Source organism: Ranitomeya imitator, chromosome 10, assembly GCF_032444005.1.
Source record: "Ranitomeya imitator isolate aRanImi1 chromosome 10, aRanImi1.pri, whole genome shotgun sequence".
In the NCBI taxonomy this organism is placed as follows: domain Eukaryota; kingdom Metazoa; phylum Chordata; class Amphibia; order Anura; family Dendrobatidae; genus Ranitomeya; species Ranitomeya imitator.
In genome coordinates, this window is record NC_091291.1 from 97,771,185 (window position 1) to 97,786,576 (window position 15,392).

The following is a 15,392-nucleotide window of genomic DNA, read 5'->3' on the forward strand; positions in this document are numbered from 1 at the left end:
TGGTAAAATGTTCAGGCAATGTAAATGCAACCCTTATGGGCAGTATAGGTTTTTAAGCAATCGATAGACGCAAGGTTTTATTTTCTTTCCAGCAGTGGTAATAGCTTTTTACGGATAAACCATTACGTATATGAACAGTAGTACTCATGAAAAATACAGGTAATGGTCATACTATTTTTCTTTTTTTTAATTTAATTTTTGCATCCAAGACATAATCTCGAGCTTTTGGGCTCAAATGCAAAATTTGTAACAGGACCCCCCTACCTACCATGTGCAATTTATAATACTGGTGCCTTCATATGTTGTAGGCAAACTTTATGCCACAAGGGCTTAGGTGCGACTGTTTCCTTTGCACCGGCTGGTTGCAATAGAAGAAATGTAGAAGTAATGGTCATACTATTTTTCTTTTTTTTTTTATTTTATTTTTGCATCCAAGACATAATCTGGAGCTTTTGGGCTCAAATGCAAAATTTGTAACAGGACCCCCCTACCTACCATGTGCAATTTATAATACTGGTGCCTTCATATGTTGTAGGCAAACTTTATGCCACAAGGGCTTACGTGCGACTGTTTCCTTTGCACCGGCTGGTTGCAATAGAAGAAGAAAAATTCTCAAATTTCTTTATTGTAAAAATTATTACGTTGCTACACTATAATAAACAATATACCCACAGACCAATCACTTTTTCTGACCAATGGGCATATTGCTTGTTTGGTGTTATTCGTTTTGTCCTGTTTTATTCACCTTTATATAGGGGACAGTTTTGATTCCACAAAAAAAACATATATATTATTTTTGGTTACAACCTTGACACACTTAAAAAAACTAAAAATTTCCTTATGCAATATGTACTGTACCTCTGTGTTAGCAATATATATATCGTGGACTTCAAATTTCTTCCCACGGAAAATATAAATTACGCAATGCATAGATATGTCTATTTACACGAATGGGAAAGTCTTATTAAAATGAACTAGGAGCAGATGGCATTACACATGGTCAATGACTCCTAGACCACCCTAGAAGAAATGTGTGAAGAAGTCCACCATTTTTGGCAAACTTGTGTTGTTCCAGTAGGTAAAGCATTAATATACATAATCTTGTATAGATATATATATTGCATATGTTATATGGCATACAATATGGGGAATACTTCGGAGATCTACAAGTTACAGCTTAGGTACAGACATGAGAACATAAGACGTCCAAACTCTTCCATTTTACGTTCCTTCGTTGCTCCTTGTGAGTGATCGATGGCTCTGGGTTTTGCATTCATATCTTGCTTGTGCATTTCCACCTTTCCTCAATAATTTTTTTATTTTTTTTGGTATAATATTTGTACAGTTCCACACGTTGTTTGAATTCAGCCCTATGTTGATTTAACGCAACTCCAACCACATAGATTGGAGTTTCTCTTAAGCATCTCCTGGCGCCATTTTTATTTCTTTAAAGTTTTTTTGTTGTTTTTTTTTCTTTTATATCGTTTCCCATGATTAAACAGAAGATTAAAATCCAAGATGTCTTGCTGAACAAAGCAAAAGTTGTCCATGAAAGTGCAAATGCAATGACCAAAAAAGATTACTGTTAAAATCCTGCAGGTGATCTCTCGAAAACTGCAGTGTTTTCATTTTTTTTTTTTTAAATTTATTTATTTTTTTATTTTGTTGCATGTCTCTGCTAAAAACAGAAAATGAAAACAGTCCAAAAAGCGCTGTCACATTGCTAAGGGACGTTGTTTTAATTCTTCAAGTTCCTTGGCCTTTTTCAATTCTTTCACTCTGGAAAAAAAAATAAAAAAAATAAAATAAAAAGAAATCTATAGAGCTACAATTTTAGTGTTATCATTTCTGAGACAATTTACCAGAATAGAAATTACAGTTGTACTCATGCAAACTTTAAGTGTCCGTTGTGTAAAATAGCAGAAACATCTTTTCATCTCAACAATTGCAACACAATAATTGCTATTACATAGAAGAGGACAATTTCAAAATTTGTATTTTGGACTTTTTAAAGCATTTTTTTCTGCTCTTTTACAGCATTTATCAGCAAAGTAAGTTACCAGAACCGTTATGCATGGCTACTGTACATTTCAGCATTTCATCGCAGACAAAACGTGAAGGTTAGACTTCCCAACTGGCAAAAAAAAAATGTTTTCTCTCATAAACTCAGATACCCAAAGCATACATAGTTATATTTATGATGAAGAGAATACAAAAAGACAGTTCTAGCTAATGAATTAGTAGTAAAAGATCAAGAAAGTCCAAATCAGTCCATTTTTCTTCTTTACTCAGAGTAGTCTGAAGAGTTTTACCTAGACCTGCTTGGTTTAGTCATGGATATATTGGCCTACCTGCATACTATAGAGTTCTCTAGTGGGACTTGGACATGACATGATAATCACTTCCAAAACAGTAAGACAAACCCCATTTAAAGAAGACCTTTAACGGGTTTGTGCACTTTAAACTGGCCACATCATGATATAGTGGTTGCAGAGCTGAGTAAAATGTAGTTTTTATTTTTCAATTCTCCTCTCCATTGTGTAGATATTAGCTTAAAAAGTTTAAGTTACAATTTATGCTAAGTCCAAGGGGGTATTACCAAAGATTTATCTCTGGGGGGGTGTACTTTTTCCCCTGCATGAGGTTCGCTAATCAAAAGCAGGCAGCAACACAGGGGAAGAAGAACACCCCCCCACAATAGCTTCAAACAGGCTTTTCCTTGTGTGAGATACATAATGACAGCCAGTTTGTTCTCCTCACTGGTCTCTCTGCAGAGTTGTGTGTGATCACAAAGTACATGGAGTAGAGCAGAGTTAAGTGTGATTACTAACAATTCTTTAGCTTTCATCTCACAGCAGTCAGTGTGAATGGAGGGGCAGTGCAGCTGAACTGGGGGTAATGCAAAAGGAGGGCTGTCAGAAGTGTTTGTAATGAGACAAAGCTCAGCTCTGCTGTACTGCCCCTCCCCTATACTAGCTTCTATGAAGTAAAATTTAAAGAACTGTTAGCAATCACACTTATATCAGCTCTACTCCCAGGAGTTGTGATCACACACAGCTCTGCAGTGACACCAGAAATGGAGCAAACATTCCTGTGTGAGATGTGACAGTCTGGTCTCAAAACTGTGTATGATTACATAGTGCCTGGACTGAAGTATAGATGAGTGTGATTACAGTCAACTTTTATCTTAAAGCAGTCAGTGTCGGGGGAGGGAGAGACAGAATAGGAGAGCTAAGCTTTGTCTTATAACAATCATATCTTGCCTCTCATAGTTCTCTCAGCTCTGCTGTACTGCTTCTTCTCCACACTTACGGCCCTGTGATGAAAGCTAAAGAAGTGTTAAGGCCCCTTCACATTAAGCGACGCTGCAGCGATACCGACAACGATCCGGATCGCTGCAGCGTCGCTGTTTGGTCGCTGGAGAGCTGTCACACAGACAGCTCTCCAGCGACCAACGATGCCGGTAACCAGGGTAAACATCGGGTAACTAAGCGCAGGGCCGCGCTTAGTAACCCAATGTTTACCCTGGATACCATGCTAAAAGTTAAAAAAAACAAACACTACATACTTACCTACCGCTGTCTGTCCTCCAGCGCTGCGCTCTGCTTCTCTGCTCTCCTCCTGTACTGGCTGTGAGCCGGAAAGCAGAGCGGTGACGTCACCGCTCTGCTTTCCGGCTCACAGACAGTACAGGAGGAGTGCAGAGCACAGCGCTGGAGGACAGACAGCGGTAGGTAAGTATGTACTGTTTGTTTTTTTTAACTTTTAGCATGGTATCCAGGGTAAACATCGGGTTACTAAGCGCGGCCCTGCGCTTAGTTACCCGATGTTTACCCTGGTTACCAGTGAAGACATCGCTGGATCGGTGTCACACACGCCGATCCAGTGATGTCTCCAGGGAGTCCAGCGACGAAATAAAGTTCTGGACTTTATTCAGCGACCAACGATCTCCCAGCAGGGGCCTGATCATTGGTCGCTGTCACACATAACGATTTCATTAACGATATCGTTGCTACGTCACAAATAGCAACGATATCGTTAACAATATCGTTATGTGTGAAGGTACCTTTAGTAATCACACTTATCTCTGCTTTCCTCCCAGAATTTGTAATCTTACACATCTCTGCAGAGAGACTAGTAAGGGCAGCAGACCATCATTTTATGTCTCACGCAAGAGAAAGCCTGTTCTAATTTATTGTGGGAGCTTGTTCTTCTTTCCCCTGTGTGGTTCTGCTTGCTAATGATTGGTCATACTCATGAAGGGGAAGAAAAACACCCCCCCATGAAAAATCTATCTTCATTTCCCCTTGAACTTTAGTCATACTCATGAAGGGGAAGAAAAGCACACCCCCATGAAAAATCTATGGTAATTTTCCCTTGGACTTAATATAAATTATAACCTAAAGATTAGAAGCTAATAGCTCCGCAATGGAGAGGAGAAATAAAAAAAAACCTAAAAACAATGTTTTCCTCAGCTCTGCATCCACTATTCCATGATGTGGCCAGTTGTACATGCTGAAACTTTTGAGAGGTACTTTGCAAAAGTTACTTTGGAGCCAAGCGCTTGCCATTAGGGTCTATTTTCCATGATATGAATGTAATAATATTCTTGATGATATGTACTGTGTGCACAATGATAGTAAAAAGGTAATAAAATCAATTACAATTATACTGTATGTTCTGTAGAATTGATCAGCTTACAGGGTTCCGCAAAAGTGAACATGGAGAAAAATCAAACATAAGTTCTCATTAGCCAAAAAATGCAAATCTGTATCTATGTGAGATAACCAGTAAATTATAAATTCTACTATTCAATATCAATAAGGTATGAGCGATTTACTACAACTGGTGAACAGGAAAAGAAGACAGCAACCAACTAAATTCATGCTTTAAGGTTTTAGACTTTGTTTTACTAATGAAATGGATTGCTACGGAGTACTTTGATACTTTTTCTGCTCTTTAGTTATGAAAACTGCCTAACCGTGGTTTTATCGCCCATAAGAAGCAATTGCGCTGCAGCCCTTGTATTATTTCTTAATTACCGGTATTTAACTTTGCACATATCCAGCTTCTAAGGATTTTTTTTTATTTCATATTCATGTCATCGATTTTGCTCACTGTGTGAGCTCATATGATTCAGGCCAAGCGTACATATGTATTGGAAAAAACGGTATGCAAGTGAATGACAAATTTAGTGGTATGTCTGTAGATAAAGTGACCCATATCTCTAAAGTGCTCCACTACTTTGAGAACCTTAAATTTCCCCTAATCAGAACCTAAATTCATACAAGCTATTCTTAAAGAGTAATCTTGCACAGTGTTTTTTTTCATCTTTGGCAGGCACGTTCTGTTCAATCCCTACCCGGGTCTGCTGAGCTGCTGTTTGGGTATTTATTGAGTGTTTGTTCGGGGTCTCGGCATCCGCACTGATGTTCAGGCAACTAAAGCGTCAGTTCAGTTTTTCTTTCTTAATTTACAGCCGGAGAGATGTCATCAATGTAAGTTCCATGCCCTTAGTAATATACTTACCAGCCACTGTGTTCTGCTGTTATTGGGTCCGTTTCGATAATTCTTCTACAGGTTGTGACCTGCCGGATCGTTCCAGTGTTTGTTTGGTAATGTAAGTCTATGAGACAGAAGAAGGCCAGAATGAGGCTGTCTTAGACTTACGTTGAGAACTAGTGACTGTTAGCTCCGACTTCTTGTCAGTCAGAAGCTAAAGTCACAAGATGGCGGATCGGGACTGGTGCGGCATCGGGAAGACTGCAGCTGGTAAGTATATTAGTAGGGGAAGGGAACATGGATTAGTTATACCACTCCATCACTGAAATGAGAAGAAAATCACTGAAGTGGTGCTTTAAAGAGCCCGCCAAGGATGAAAAAATGGCATGAAGGTTTAGATATTCCTTAACTTTATGTAGGGCTCCAAGAGACACATGATGTTATGAAGGAAGATTCAGGGGGACCTCTTGGTCCCTGGCATTATGAAGTAATATTAGGCAGCCCACTTTTGACATATTCCATTTTGGGAACCCTTTTTGCCTAAACTAAGTGGAATGAGATGAAGAACTTTTGGTTGGCTTCTCTCTACTCAAGTTTTCTCTTAAGGCCCTTTCCAAATTATTGGACCCAATTTGCAAGAACTTGATATTTATATTTACACACTCACAAACATACACAGATGCCCTATGTGAGCACATTGTGGGACAGATTTTCAACCTATGGGTTTAAATAATGAATGTTTTCAAAATTAAAGCAAATTGTCTATTTCACATTTTTGGGTTACTGAATGTTTTTCTAATTAGACATTTTTGAGGTCGGTATCCAAATATACTTTTTACATTTTCTGACGGATAAGAGAATATTGGAGGACATTTACAGGACATTCACAAAGATCGGCTTGTTGACTGTCTTCTCATAATGAATAACAAAGGGCACATAAATAAGAAACATTCAGTTCCTCCTCCCTTTAGAAATTCTCATGCACTTTTCTCATGCTTTCCCGTGTTTACAGAAGGCTCCTAAAACAAGGTGGTATGTGATCACTTTAGTCACCAAAACAGTGAAAGACATGGGTGCTATGCAACCTGGATTAAAACTGTTTGCAACATACACTAAAGTAGCGCTCAAATAAGAGACATAAACATCCATTCTGCACACTCATGAAAACATTTTTTCTATAACTTTGTAAATAGTCTTGAAATAAATCCTCTACAATTTGGGTATGCATCTATCACCTTTGCAGACTTACATATTTCCATGATTACAGACTACTCCACTAGCTCTGTATAGTATAATTTCACAGTCAATTATCATTTCATCTCTCTGCCTTATCTTCATAGTCTATGGACGGTATAACAGAAAGATGGAAGAGAGTACGGGTGGACATACGTATGTTTAGCTGACAGCCATCTTGGCTGCCTCTCCCATACACAGGAGTGCTCGCTTAGCCAAGCGCATCTCTGTCCTCTAGGATAAGTCTGATGACAGCTTATCTCCAGGAGAACAAAGCGATCGGAGATACAAAATGGGACATGTCTAATCAACAACTCTCCCGATGATCAGTTGTTTCGGATCCCCATACACATTAGACTATCAGCCAATTCAATATTGGTGGGGATTGGCCAACATTAGGACTGACATACACTAGAGATTTTGGAAGGTTGAAAAGACCGTTATCCGATGACCATTGGCATCCTTTTGAAACAAGTGTGGCATATGCTAACTAAAGACAGAGTTCTGGCATAAAAATTATATGTTGGATCCTTTTGGCCACTGTCAGGTTCTAGAGTTGAAAAATTATTCATACCATAAAACAGATCTGCATCCCATCAGTGCAAGCCCTGAAGACGCCACAGAACATAGCAGAGATCAATCAGTAATTTTCTTCCATGGAACAGCTCTGACATATGGAGGAGAACAGAATCTTTTAAATAAACAGTAACCTGAGGCTAAAGCACTCTATTGTAAATTCTGTAATAGTGCTCTCCAGCTAATATGTACCATCCAAGTGTCTGTTGTAGGGCTCATACTTATTTGCGAGAAAAAAGGACTAGTGCAATCAGATAAAACAATCGTATTGCACTCTAACCAATGTTAAGCTATAAGTCACAGCTCATCTACGATTTTTTTTTCAGATCGGGCTGAGAAAAAAAATCACAGCATGCTGCGAGTGTCCTCATATATCGGATGGGACTCGCCAATGAAAAAAAAATTGCACGGCACTTGGACCCTGCAGTCCGATTTTTACACATCCATGTCCTTGAAGACCCGACATTTCATCTGCCGCATACAGTAAAATCACAGCGTGACCCAAAAAAATAGATAGAATAGTCATATATAAAAAGAATACTTAGCTATAACGACGTCAGGAACATATAGAATTAGTAAAGTGCGTGTGCAGCTTACTGTACATGAATTTTATTACTAAATAGATTATTTTCTGAAAAAAATGTCGTGGGATGCCCCCCAATTTTATTAACCAGCAGAGGGAAAGCAGACAGCTGGGGTCAGATGTTTATAGCCTGGAAAGGGGGTAATACCTATGGAGCTTTCCAGGCTATTAATATCAGCTCACAGCTGTATAATTAGCCTTTACTGATTGTTAAAATGAATGACCTCCCAAAAAATGACATAGGGTTCCCCTAAAATTAATAATCAGCACAGCAAAGGCTAGGCAGACAGCAGCGGGCTAATACTAATATAGCCTAACAAGGGGCCATAGATATTGGCCCGCTCCCAAACTAAAAACATCAACTCTCAGCCGCCCCAGAAATGGCGCATCCATAAGATGCGCCATATCTGGCACTTAGCCTCACTCTTCCCACTTGTCCTGGTGCGGTGGAAAGTAGGGTGATAGTTGGGGGATTGATGTCACCTTTGTATTGTCAGGTGACATCAAGCCCAGAGGTTAGTAATGGAGAAGTGTCTATAAGACGCATTCATTACTAACAGCATAGTCAAATAGTCAAAAAAATAACACCCAGAATAAAGTCCTTTATTTGAACAAATGACACAAACTCCTTTGTTGACTCTAATTGAACCAAAAACATTTATACTCACCTTACACCCAATCAACTGAAGCCAATGTTCCCTGTAAAAAATAAAGAAATATAGCAACATCATCTTCACCTGTCCCCGATGTTAAAATAATAATCCAATTGGCCTGTGATGTGTCTAGCTCTGCTACATCTAGATGGCAGGCTGCATTGTTGCATGCTGCTGCTATACAGTCTGACATCCAGCAGAGATACTGAGCTTCACATGCTTGCTCAGCTCAGTGCATTGCAGTGATGTGCTTGAGTTGAGCGGAGTTCATGTCCAATGAACTCCTTTGGCCTCACTAACATCACTGTGAGCGTGAGTAAGTTCTCAAGTTCGCGGTGCAATCAGAAAGATCATCGGAGTTCAGAGTCAATGACCTCAGTTCAACTCAATGATGTCAGTGTGAGCATCATCAGAACTTTTCCCTTGGCGCTCGTGCTGACATCATTTAGTTGAATTGAGTTCATTGACTCTGAACTCCAATGACTTCCTGATGGCACGCAAGCTTTTTCATGCTAGCGGTTACGTCAGTGATGTCAAAGCAATTAATTTGATATGAACTCCACTCAATTTTAGCATGTCACTGCAAGACTCTGAGCTGAGCAAGCACGCGCAGCTCAGTGTTTCTGCTGGGTGGCAGTGTGTATAGTAGCATCATACAAAAATGCAACCTGCCATCTAGATGTAGCAGATCTAGATGCATCGAGGGCCAATTGGATTATTATCTTCATGTTAAGGATAGGTGAGGATGATGTTGCTTTGTTATTTTATTTATTTTACAGGGGACATTGGCTTCGGTGGAATGGGCGTAAGCTATCTACCTAGCCTTTGCTGTTATTAATTACAGGGGACCCTACATCTTTTTTGGTGGGTCCCCCACTTTAATGACCAGTAAATTCTTAGTAGAGAGCTGTGAGATGATATTTGCAGCCTGGGGAAACTACATAGGTATTACCCTATTCCCAGGTTATAAACATCTGCCCCAGCTGTCCGCTTTCCCTCTGCTGGTTAATAAAATTTTCAAGGGACTCCCCTCCGCCATTTTTTCAGGAAATAATTTATTCATTAATAAATACATGTACAGTAAGCTACACATACAAGTCAGTCATATATATCTCACTCACATATTTATATCTATCTTTCTGTATCAATGTGTAAATATAAATATATATATATATATATATATAAATATATATATACCGTATATACTGGAGTATAAGCCGAGATTTTCAGCCCATTTTTTTAGGCTGAAAGTGCCCCTCTTGGCTTATACTCGAGTCATTGTCCCAGGGGGTTGGCGGGGGAGTGGCAGCTGTCAAATCATACTCACCTGCTTACGGCGCGTCTCTGCATGTCCCTGCTTCTCTGGTACCCGCAGCTCTTCCTGTACTCAGCGGTCACATGGTACCGCCCAATAAAGTAATGAAGATGTATGTGACTCCACTCCCATAGGGGTGGAGCCGCATATTCATTTCTTTAATGAGCGGTACCAGTGACCGCTAAACACAGGAACAAGCTGCCGGCCCAGGACAACGGAGAAGCAGGGACCGCGCCGGGAGGGTGAGTATAACGGGGAGGGTGAGCATTGCGATATTCACCTGTCCCCGTTCTACTGCCGGGCTCTGTCTTTCGCATCCTCTGGCTGTGACGTTCAGGTCAGAGGGTGCGATGACATAGTTAGTGCGTGCCGCCCTCTGCCTGTACAGTCAGCCGAAATACGGAGCGGTGCACGGCGGTGGAACGGGGACAGGTAAATATCGCTAGTCCCAGGGGCCTGAGCAACGAGAGGTGAGTATGTCTTTTTTTTCTTCTTCATCGCAGCAGCAACAGCAAATGGGGCATAATCTATGGAGCATCTTATGGGGACATCAACCTTTGTGCAGCATTATATGGGGCATAATCTATGGAGCATCTTATGGGGCCATCAACCTTTGTGCAGCATTATATGGGGCATAATATTCTATAGAGCATCTTAAGGGGCCATCACTTACCTTTTGTGCAGCATTATATGGGGCATATTTTAATATGGAGCATCTTATGGGGCCAATCATGAATTTTATGGAGCATTATATGGGGCATATTTTATTATGGAGCATCTTATGGGGCCCATCATGAACTTTATGGAGCATTATATGGGGTGTATTTTGTATGGGGCCCATCATGAACTGTATGGAGCATTATATGGGGCTCCTGATTCAATATGGATATTCAAAAACACTTAACCTACTGATGTCTCAATCAATTTTACTTTTATTGGTATCTATTTTTATTTTTTAAATTTACCAGTAGCTGCTGCAATTCCCACCCTAGGCTTATAATCGAGTAAATAATGTTTCCCAGTTTTTTCTGGCAAAATTAGAGATCTCAGCTTATACTTGGGTCGACTTATACTCGGATATATATATATATATATATATATATATATATATATATATATGTATATATATATATATATCCTTTGAAAACTGTGTAAATTAACAGAGAATTACTGTATGTAAAAGCTCATTTTAAAATCGCATTGCATTTGGATCACATTCACAAGTAAATCGGATATCATTTGGATGCTAGGTGATGATAAAAATCACATTGTACCCACAAGGAAATCGCATGACACTTGCATGACACTTGTCCCACTTGTCTGGACCAATATTGGACCGTTTTTTATTACGGTGATGGGTATGAGCCCTTATACTGAATGTATTATATGCCACTTCCACTTTCACTTGAAAGTTAGAAAGCTGAAGTACCAATCACGGCTACTACACAATGCACCGGGCTGCGTTAGTTCTGATGTTCTGTGACTCCTTCAGTCAGCTGACTGGTTCCGGTAATCCGACCTTGACAAATGTGATCGGTTAGTTCATCATTATTAAAGCCCCCAAAATCCCCATTTTTATGATACTTTGATGTTACTTAGTTAGAGGTCCTAATTGTTAAAGTAGATATTTCAACCAGATTTCTCAGTACAAACTGTATACATTTTTAAATTCGGTAGATCTATTATGCTTGATGAAGCTGCAATACTGTGAAAATCCATGTAAGAATGACTGTATAATTTATTTTGAAAATGTCACTGCCTAATATTAATTGAACTCATAAAATGCTTCTTTTATTATCAGGATTATGCAGCCATTTTTTTTGGATTTTCTAAGTACACCTGCTATTCAGATCTTCAGATCTAAAAGATCTATTTCATAAAGTTTGCAGTTTCCATTGGGAAATCTGGTGACGGATCTGCTTTAATTTTAGGAAACCATATACAAATGACGCTGCTCCCTGGGTAAGATTGTGGCCACAGGTTAAGTGAATTTGTTTGCAGAAACTGAGCGGAAACTCAAAAATCCCAAAACTCTTCAAAAACTTTGAGCTTCTGCTCAGTTTCTATTTAAAAAAACTCAACAGAGGCTGAGTGCACATAGCCTCAGAAAGAAATGTGAAAAAGGTTTTCAGCCCAGAACGTTGGACCTAAAAATTAAAAATGCGTTAAACCAATAATCTGATTATTCTTTCTATGCAGGCAATGGACTTACCAAAAACTTGCATAGTTTTCACTTTTACCCGCAGATCTTCCTGTCCTACTATTATTTTAAGGTATATTTCATAATTTACCCCAATATTATTTTATTGTTAAAGATGTCCTGTCATTTTCTGAAAAAACTGAGTTAAATACCTTGTATAAATCCTTGAGCTTCCCCGATTCTGCTGCTTTTTTGCCGTTTTACTCTGTTGTTCCATTGCAGAGAAAATCACATTTGTTTCTTTTAGAGGGCATAATGGGAAATCTTGGATTTTCAGTTCAACTGGGTGTTTCTTCTGAGTCTTCTCTGGGAGAGGGGCCTGTGTTTTCACCTCCCTCTCCCAGACCCTGCCAATCACAATTCGGCGGTGCCTGAGACTGATAGACGGCTGTATCAGTTGCCGAGCTGTGATTAGCAGCATCTGTGATGGAGGAGTAAAAGCACACGCCTCCAGAGACAACTCTGAAAAAAGGCCTGGTTGAACTGCAAGCAGAGATTTCACATACTGCGCTCCAGAAGAAACAAATGTGAATATCTCTCCAATGGAGCGACGCAGCACAAAACGGAAAAGAGTGTCAGAATCAGGAGAGCTCAGGGATTTTTACACGTTATTTATCTCAATTTTCATTTTACCAATTGACATGTACATTTTATATACATGATTTCAGCAATCTATAGGACTACATAACAAAGTTAACTGGGATTTGTAAAAGATTACTGCTTTCTTCTAGACACAGCGCCACATCTGGATTTGGATTGGATTATGCCTGTTATTGCTGTATAGCAAGATTGAAGTGAATGGATCTGAATTGCAATACTACACACAACAATCTGTGGACAGGCGTGGCTCCATTTTTGGAAGAAAGCAGTCATTTCTTTTTGAACACTATACAACCCCTTAAACTTCACACGTCAACACTAAAATATAAAAAAAACAATAATAACAATATTTATAATATTTTTTTCGTCAATAGTGAAATCCCTATTGACAAAAGGAAAATGGTAGTGACATCATTGTTCCCATAACATGACATCACAAGGGGTGTTTTTAGTTAGATATATATATTTTTCTTTTTTCTTCAAAAAATTTGTTAACACACATCTTGAAAAGCATTTTACAGGTAACCAACTGCTTAATTGGTCATAAAAACAGTTTTTAATACATAAACATTTCTATTAAAAAAAAGCAAAAATGATGAATATTGGAAGCCGTTATCAAGCAATTTCCCCAGGAATTTTTTTGTTTAAAAATTAACATATTAATGTATTTTGTTCATTGACCTATATTAACTAATATTTCCTCTCTTTTTAATTAAAAAAAAATGTCTCAGCAGACAAGGGACAACTTTTTCCATTAACTTAAGAGTCCAAACAAATAAATTCCCTGGGGTTGAAGTGAAAAAATGTTAGTCTACTTGATGATCTCTAATATGTATGACAAAGCCCTTGTATAAAAGAAAAGTGTAATGCCCAGCCAGGCCAGGTTTTGTAATCCCTTTAGTGCTGACATTGTTTTTTTTTATTATTCAGTAGGGAAGATCTGGGGCACCAACTGTTGCTGTAGAAAATTAGAAGGTTCTCACTTATTTCATGTCTTTGTTGTTTTATGTACACTGTTATGTGAGCTAATATCGATTTTGCCAATCTGAGCCTAGTCCTTACTGTAAGGGGCTAGAATATTGGCTCGTCATTAGGAGAGGCTATTCGGATATGATCACACAGTTTTTTTTTATGTGGATTGTGAAGCCAATCAGATTGAAAATGCACAAAAAAAATGTAGCGTGTACATACCCTTAATATCAGATTGGTAGAGGTCCGACTGCTTGAAGGGGCTACAACTTTCCCTTTATGGTTTAGAAGACAGAGCTGCTTATCTTTTATAGTGGCTGTGCTTGAAGGTAGTTGTTTCCTTTCTCCTATTTTTTTCCCATATGCTCAGTTATATACAAAATTTCAAACTGATTTTTACTTACCTTCCTCAGGTCCCGTGCTGCCTTGGACTGATCGGCTGCACCGTTGACATTGTGTCGACAGTGCTGCTGCCAATCACTGAGCTCAGCAGCTCTGCTGGACAGCACGAGCTGCACAAGTTAGTGACTGGCTGCAGTACTGGACATGAGGTCACTGCTGCGGCGATGTCAACGATGCAGCCAATTGACAGAGACCAGGGTAGCGGGTGAGAGGCGGCCAGTAAAATTAAGTTTGTTATTTTACGGGTCACTGAACCTGTAGTAAAAAAAATATGAAGGGACAAACCCCTTAATATTACAGCTCTCTGCAACTTAGCCCCACTCTAGTAAATGGGGCTGCGCTGTAATATCAGGCACAGTCACTATGAAAAGTACGGAGAAGGGTCTATTGATTGTAAATGAAGAGTACAGAAAAATTGTAAAACTTTTCTGATGTAAATTGTTTCGTAAACCGAAAAAAAATCAGTCAAACAAAAATGGGGTCTACTATGGTGCTGATCTCTAAAGTAAGTCCTCATGTATATTCAGAGCAGGATTCTCACTCCTATTTTTAAAGTGTTTATCCGGGACTATTTTGTTATTTCTTATGAGGCTAAGAACTGACAGGCAAGTAGTTACTAACTACCTGTCTGTCCTGCCTGGGGCCGGCTGAGAGCGGTGATGGACCGTTCCTACTATCGATTCTACTGCTTCACTTGACCTCACGTACAGAGAGCACTTTTCCTCTTCCGGCTGCTCTGTCGATTGACTGTGAGTGTTGATTGACAGTTGGCTCCCCGAAGTTAGGCAGCGGGGAGCCGGCTGTCAATTAGCATGAATTCAGCAGTAATGCTCAATCCACGGAGTAGAGTGGAAAAGAAGAAGCTGCTCTGTTGAAGTGACGTCTCTGGAGGCTGCTGAATCATCGGCGGGGTTGTCTGCAACCGCTGTGAGCCGGCAGAGATTGGCGCCAGGCAGAACAGGCAGATAGTTGGCAATTGCCTGCTTCTGAGTTCTTGGGCTCATAGGAAAGAAATTAAATAGTCACGGATAGTCTGTTTAAACTGTTAATTAGTTGGCTACTGTAATGTCTGATACATACCCTCTGAACCGGAAACGGCTGCCGCATATTTTGGCACAAATATGAATAAATACTACTGTTATATGGAGCCCATATAAATCTATGGAGCTGCACTGTACTTCCATATGATTTTAAACAGATTTTGTAAACTGCGCCATGCCACATCAATTACTGTATTGTGGAGGTATTCTCACCTTCACGGGAAGAATATATCTATATTATGCCAGTATATGAGAGCAGAAAGGAGCGGCTTATATATTGACTATTTATGCATCTGTACAGGCACTGTGCCTGTGTGTG

The 15,392-nt window shown here is 39.4% G+C and overlaps 1 protein-coding gene across 10 annotated transcripts in view; it reads right to left on the reverse strand.

Annotated features, from left to right (window-relative positions):
• Nucleotides 1-427: 427 nt before the first annotated feature.
• Nucleotides 428-15,392, reverse strand: part of CAMTA1 (calmodulin binding transcription activator 1) — a 2,164,810-nt gene continuing 2,149,845 nt past the window's right edge. For 7 of the 10 annotated variants that reach the window (XM_069742026.1, XM_069742025.1, XM_069742024.1 and 4 more), the window contains one exon: nt 1,622-1,779. In XM_069742026.1, coding sequence (XP_069598127.1) covers nt 1,716-1,779 — 64 coding nt within the window. In that variant the 3' untranslated portion in view covers nt 1,622-1,715. Of the gene's footprint in view, nt 1,780-15,392 lie in introns of all 10 variants that reach the window. The other 3 variants (XM_069742031.1, XM_069742030.1, XM_069742032.1) reach the window with 3 other exon arrangements.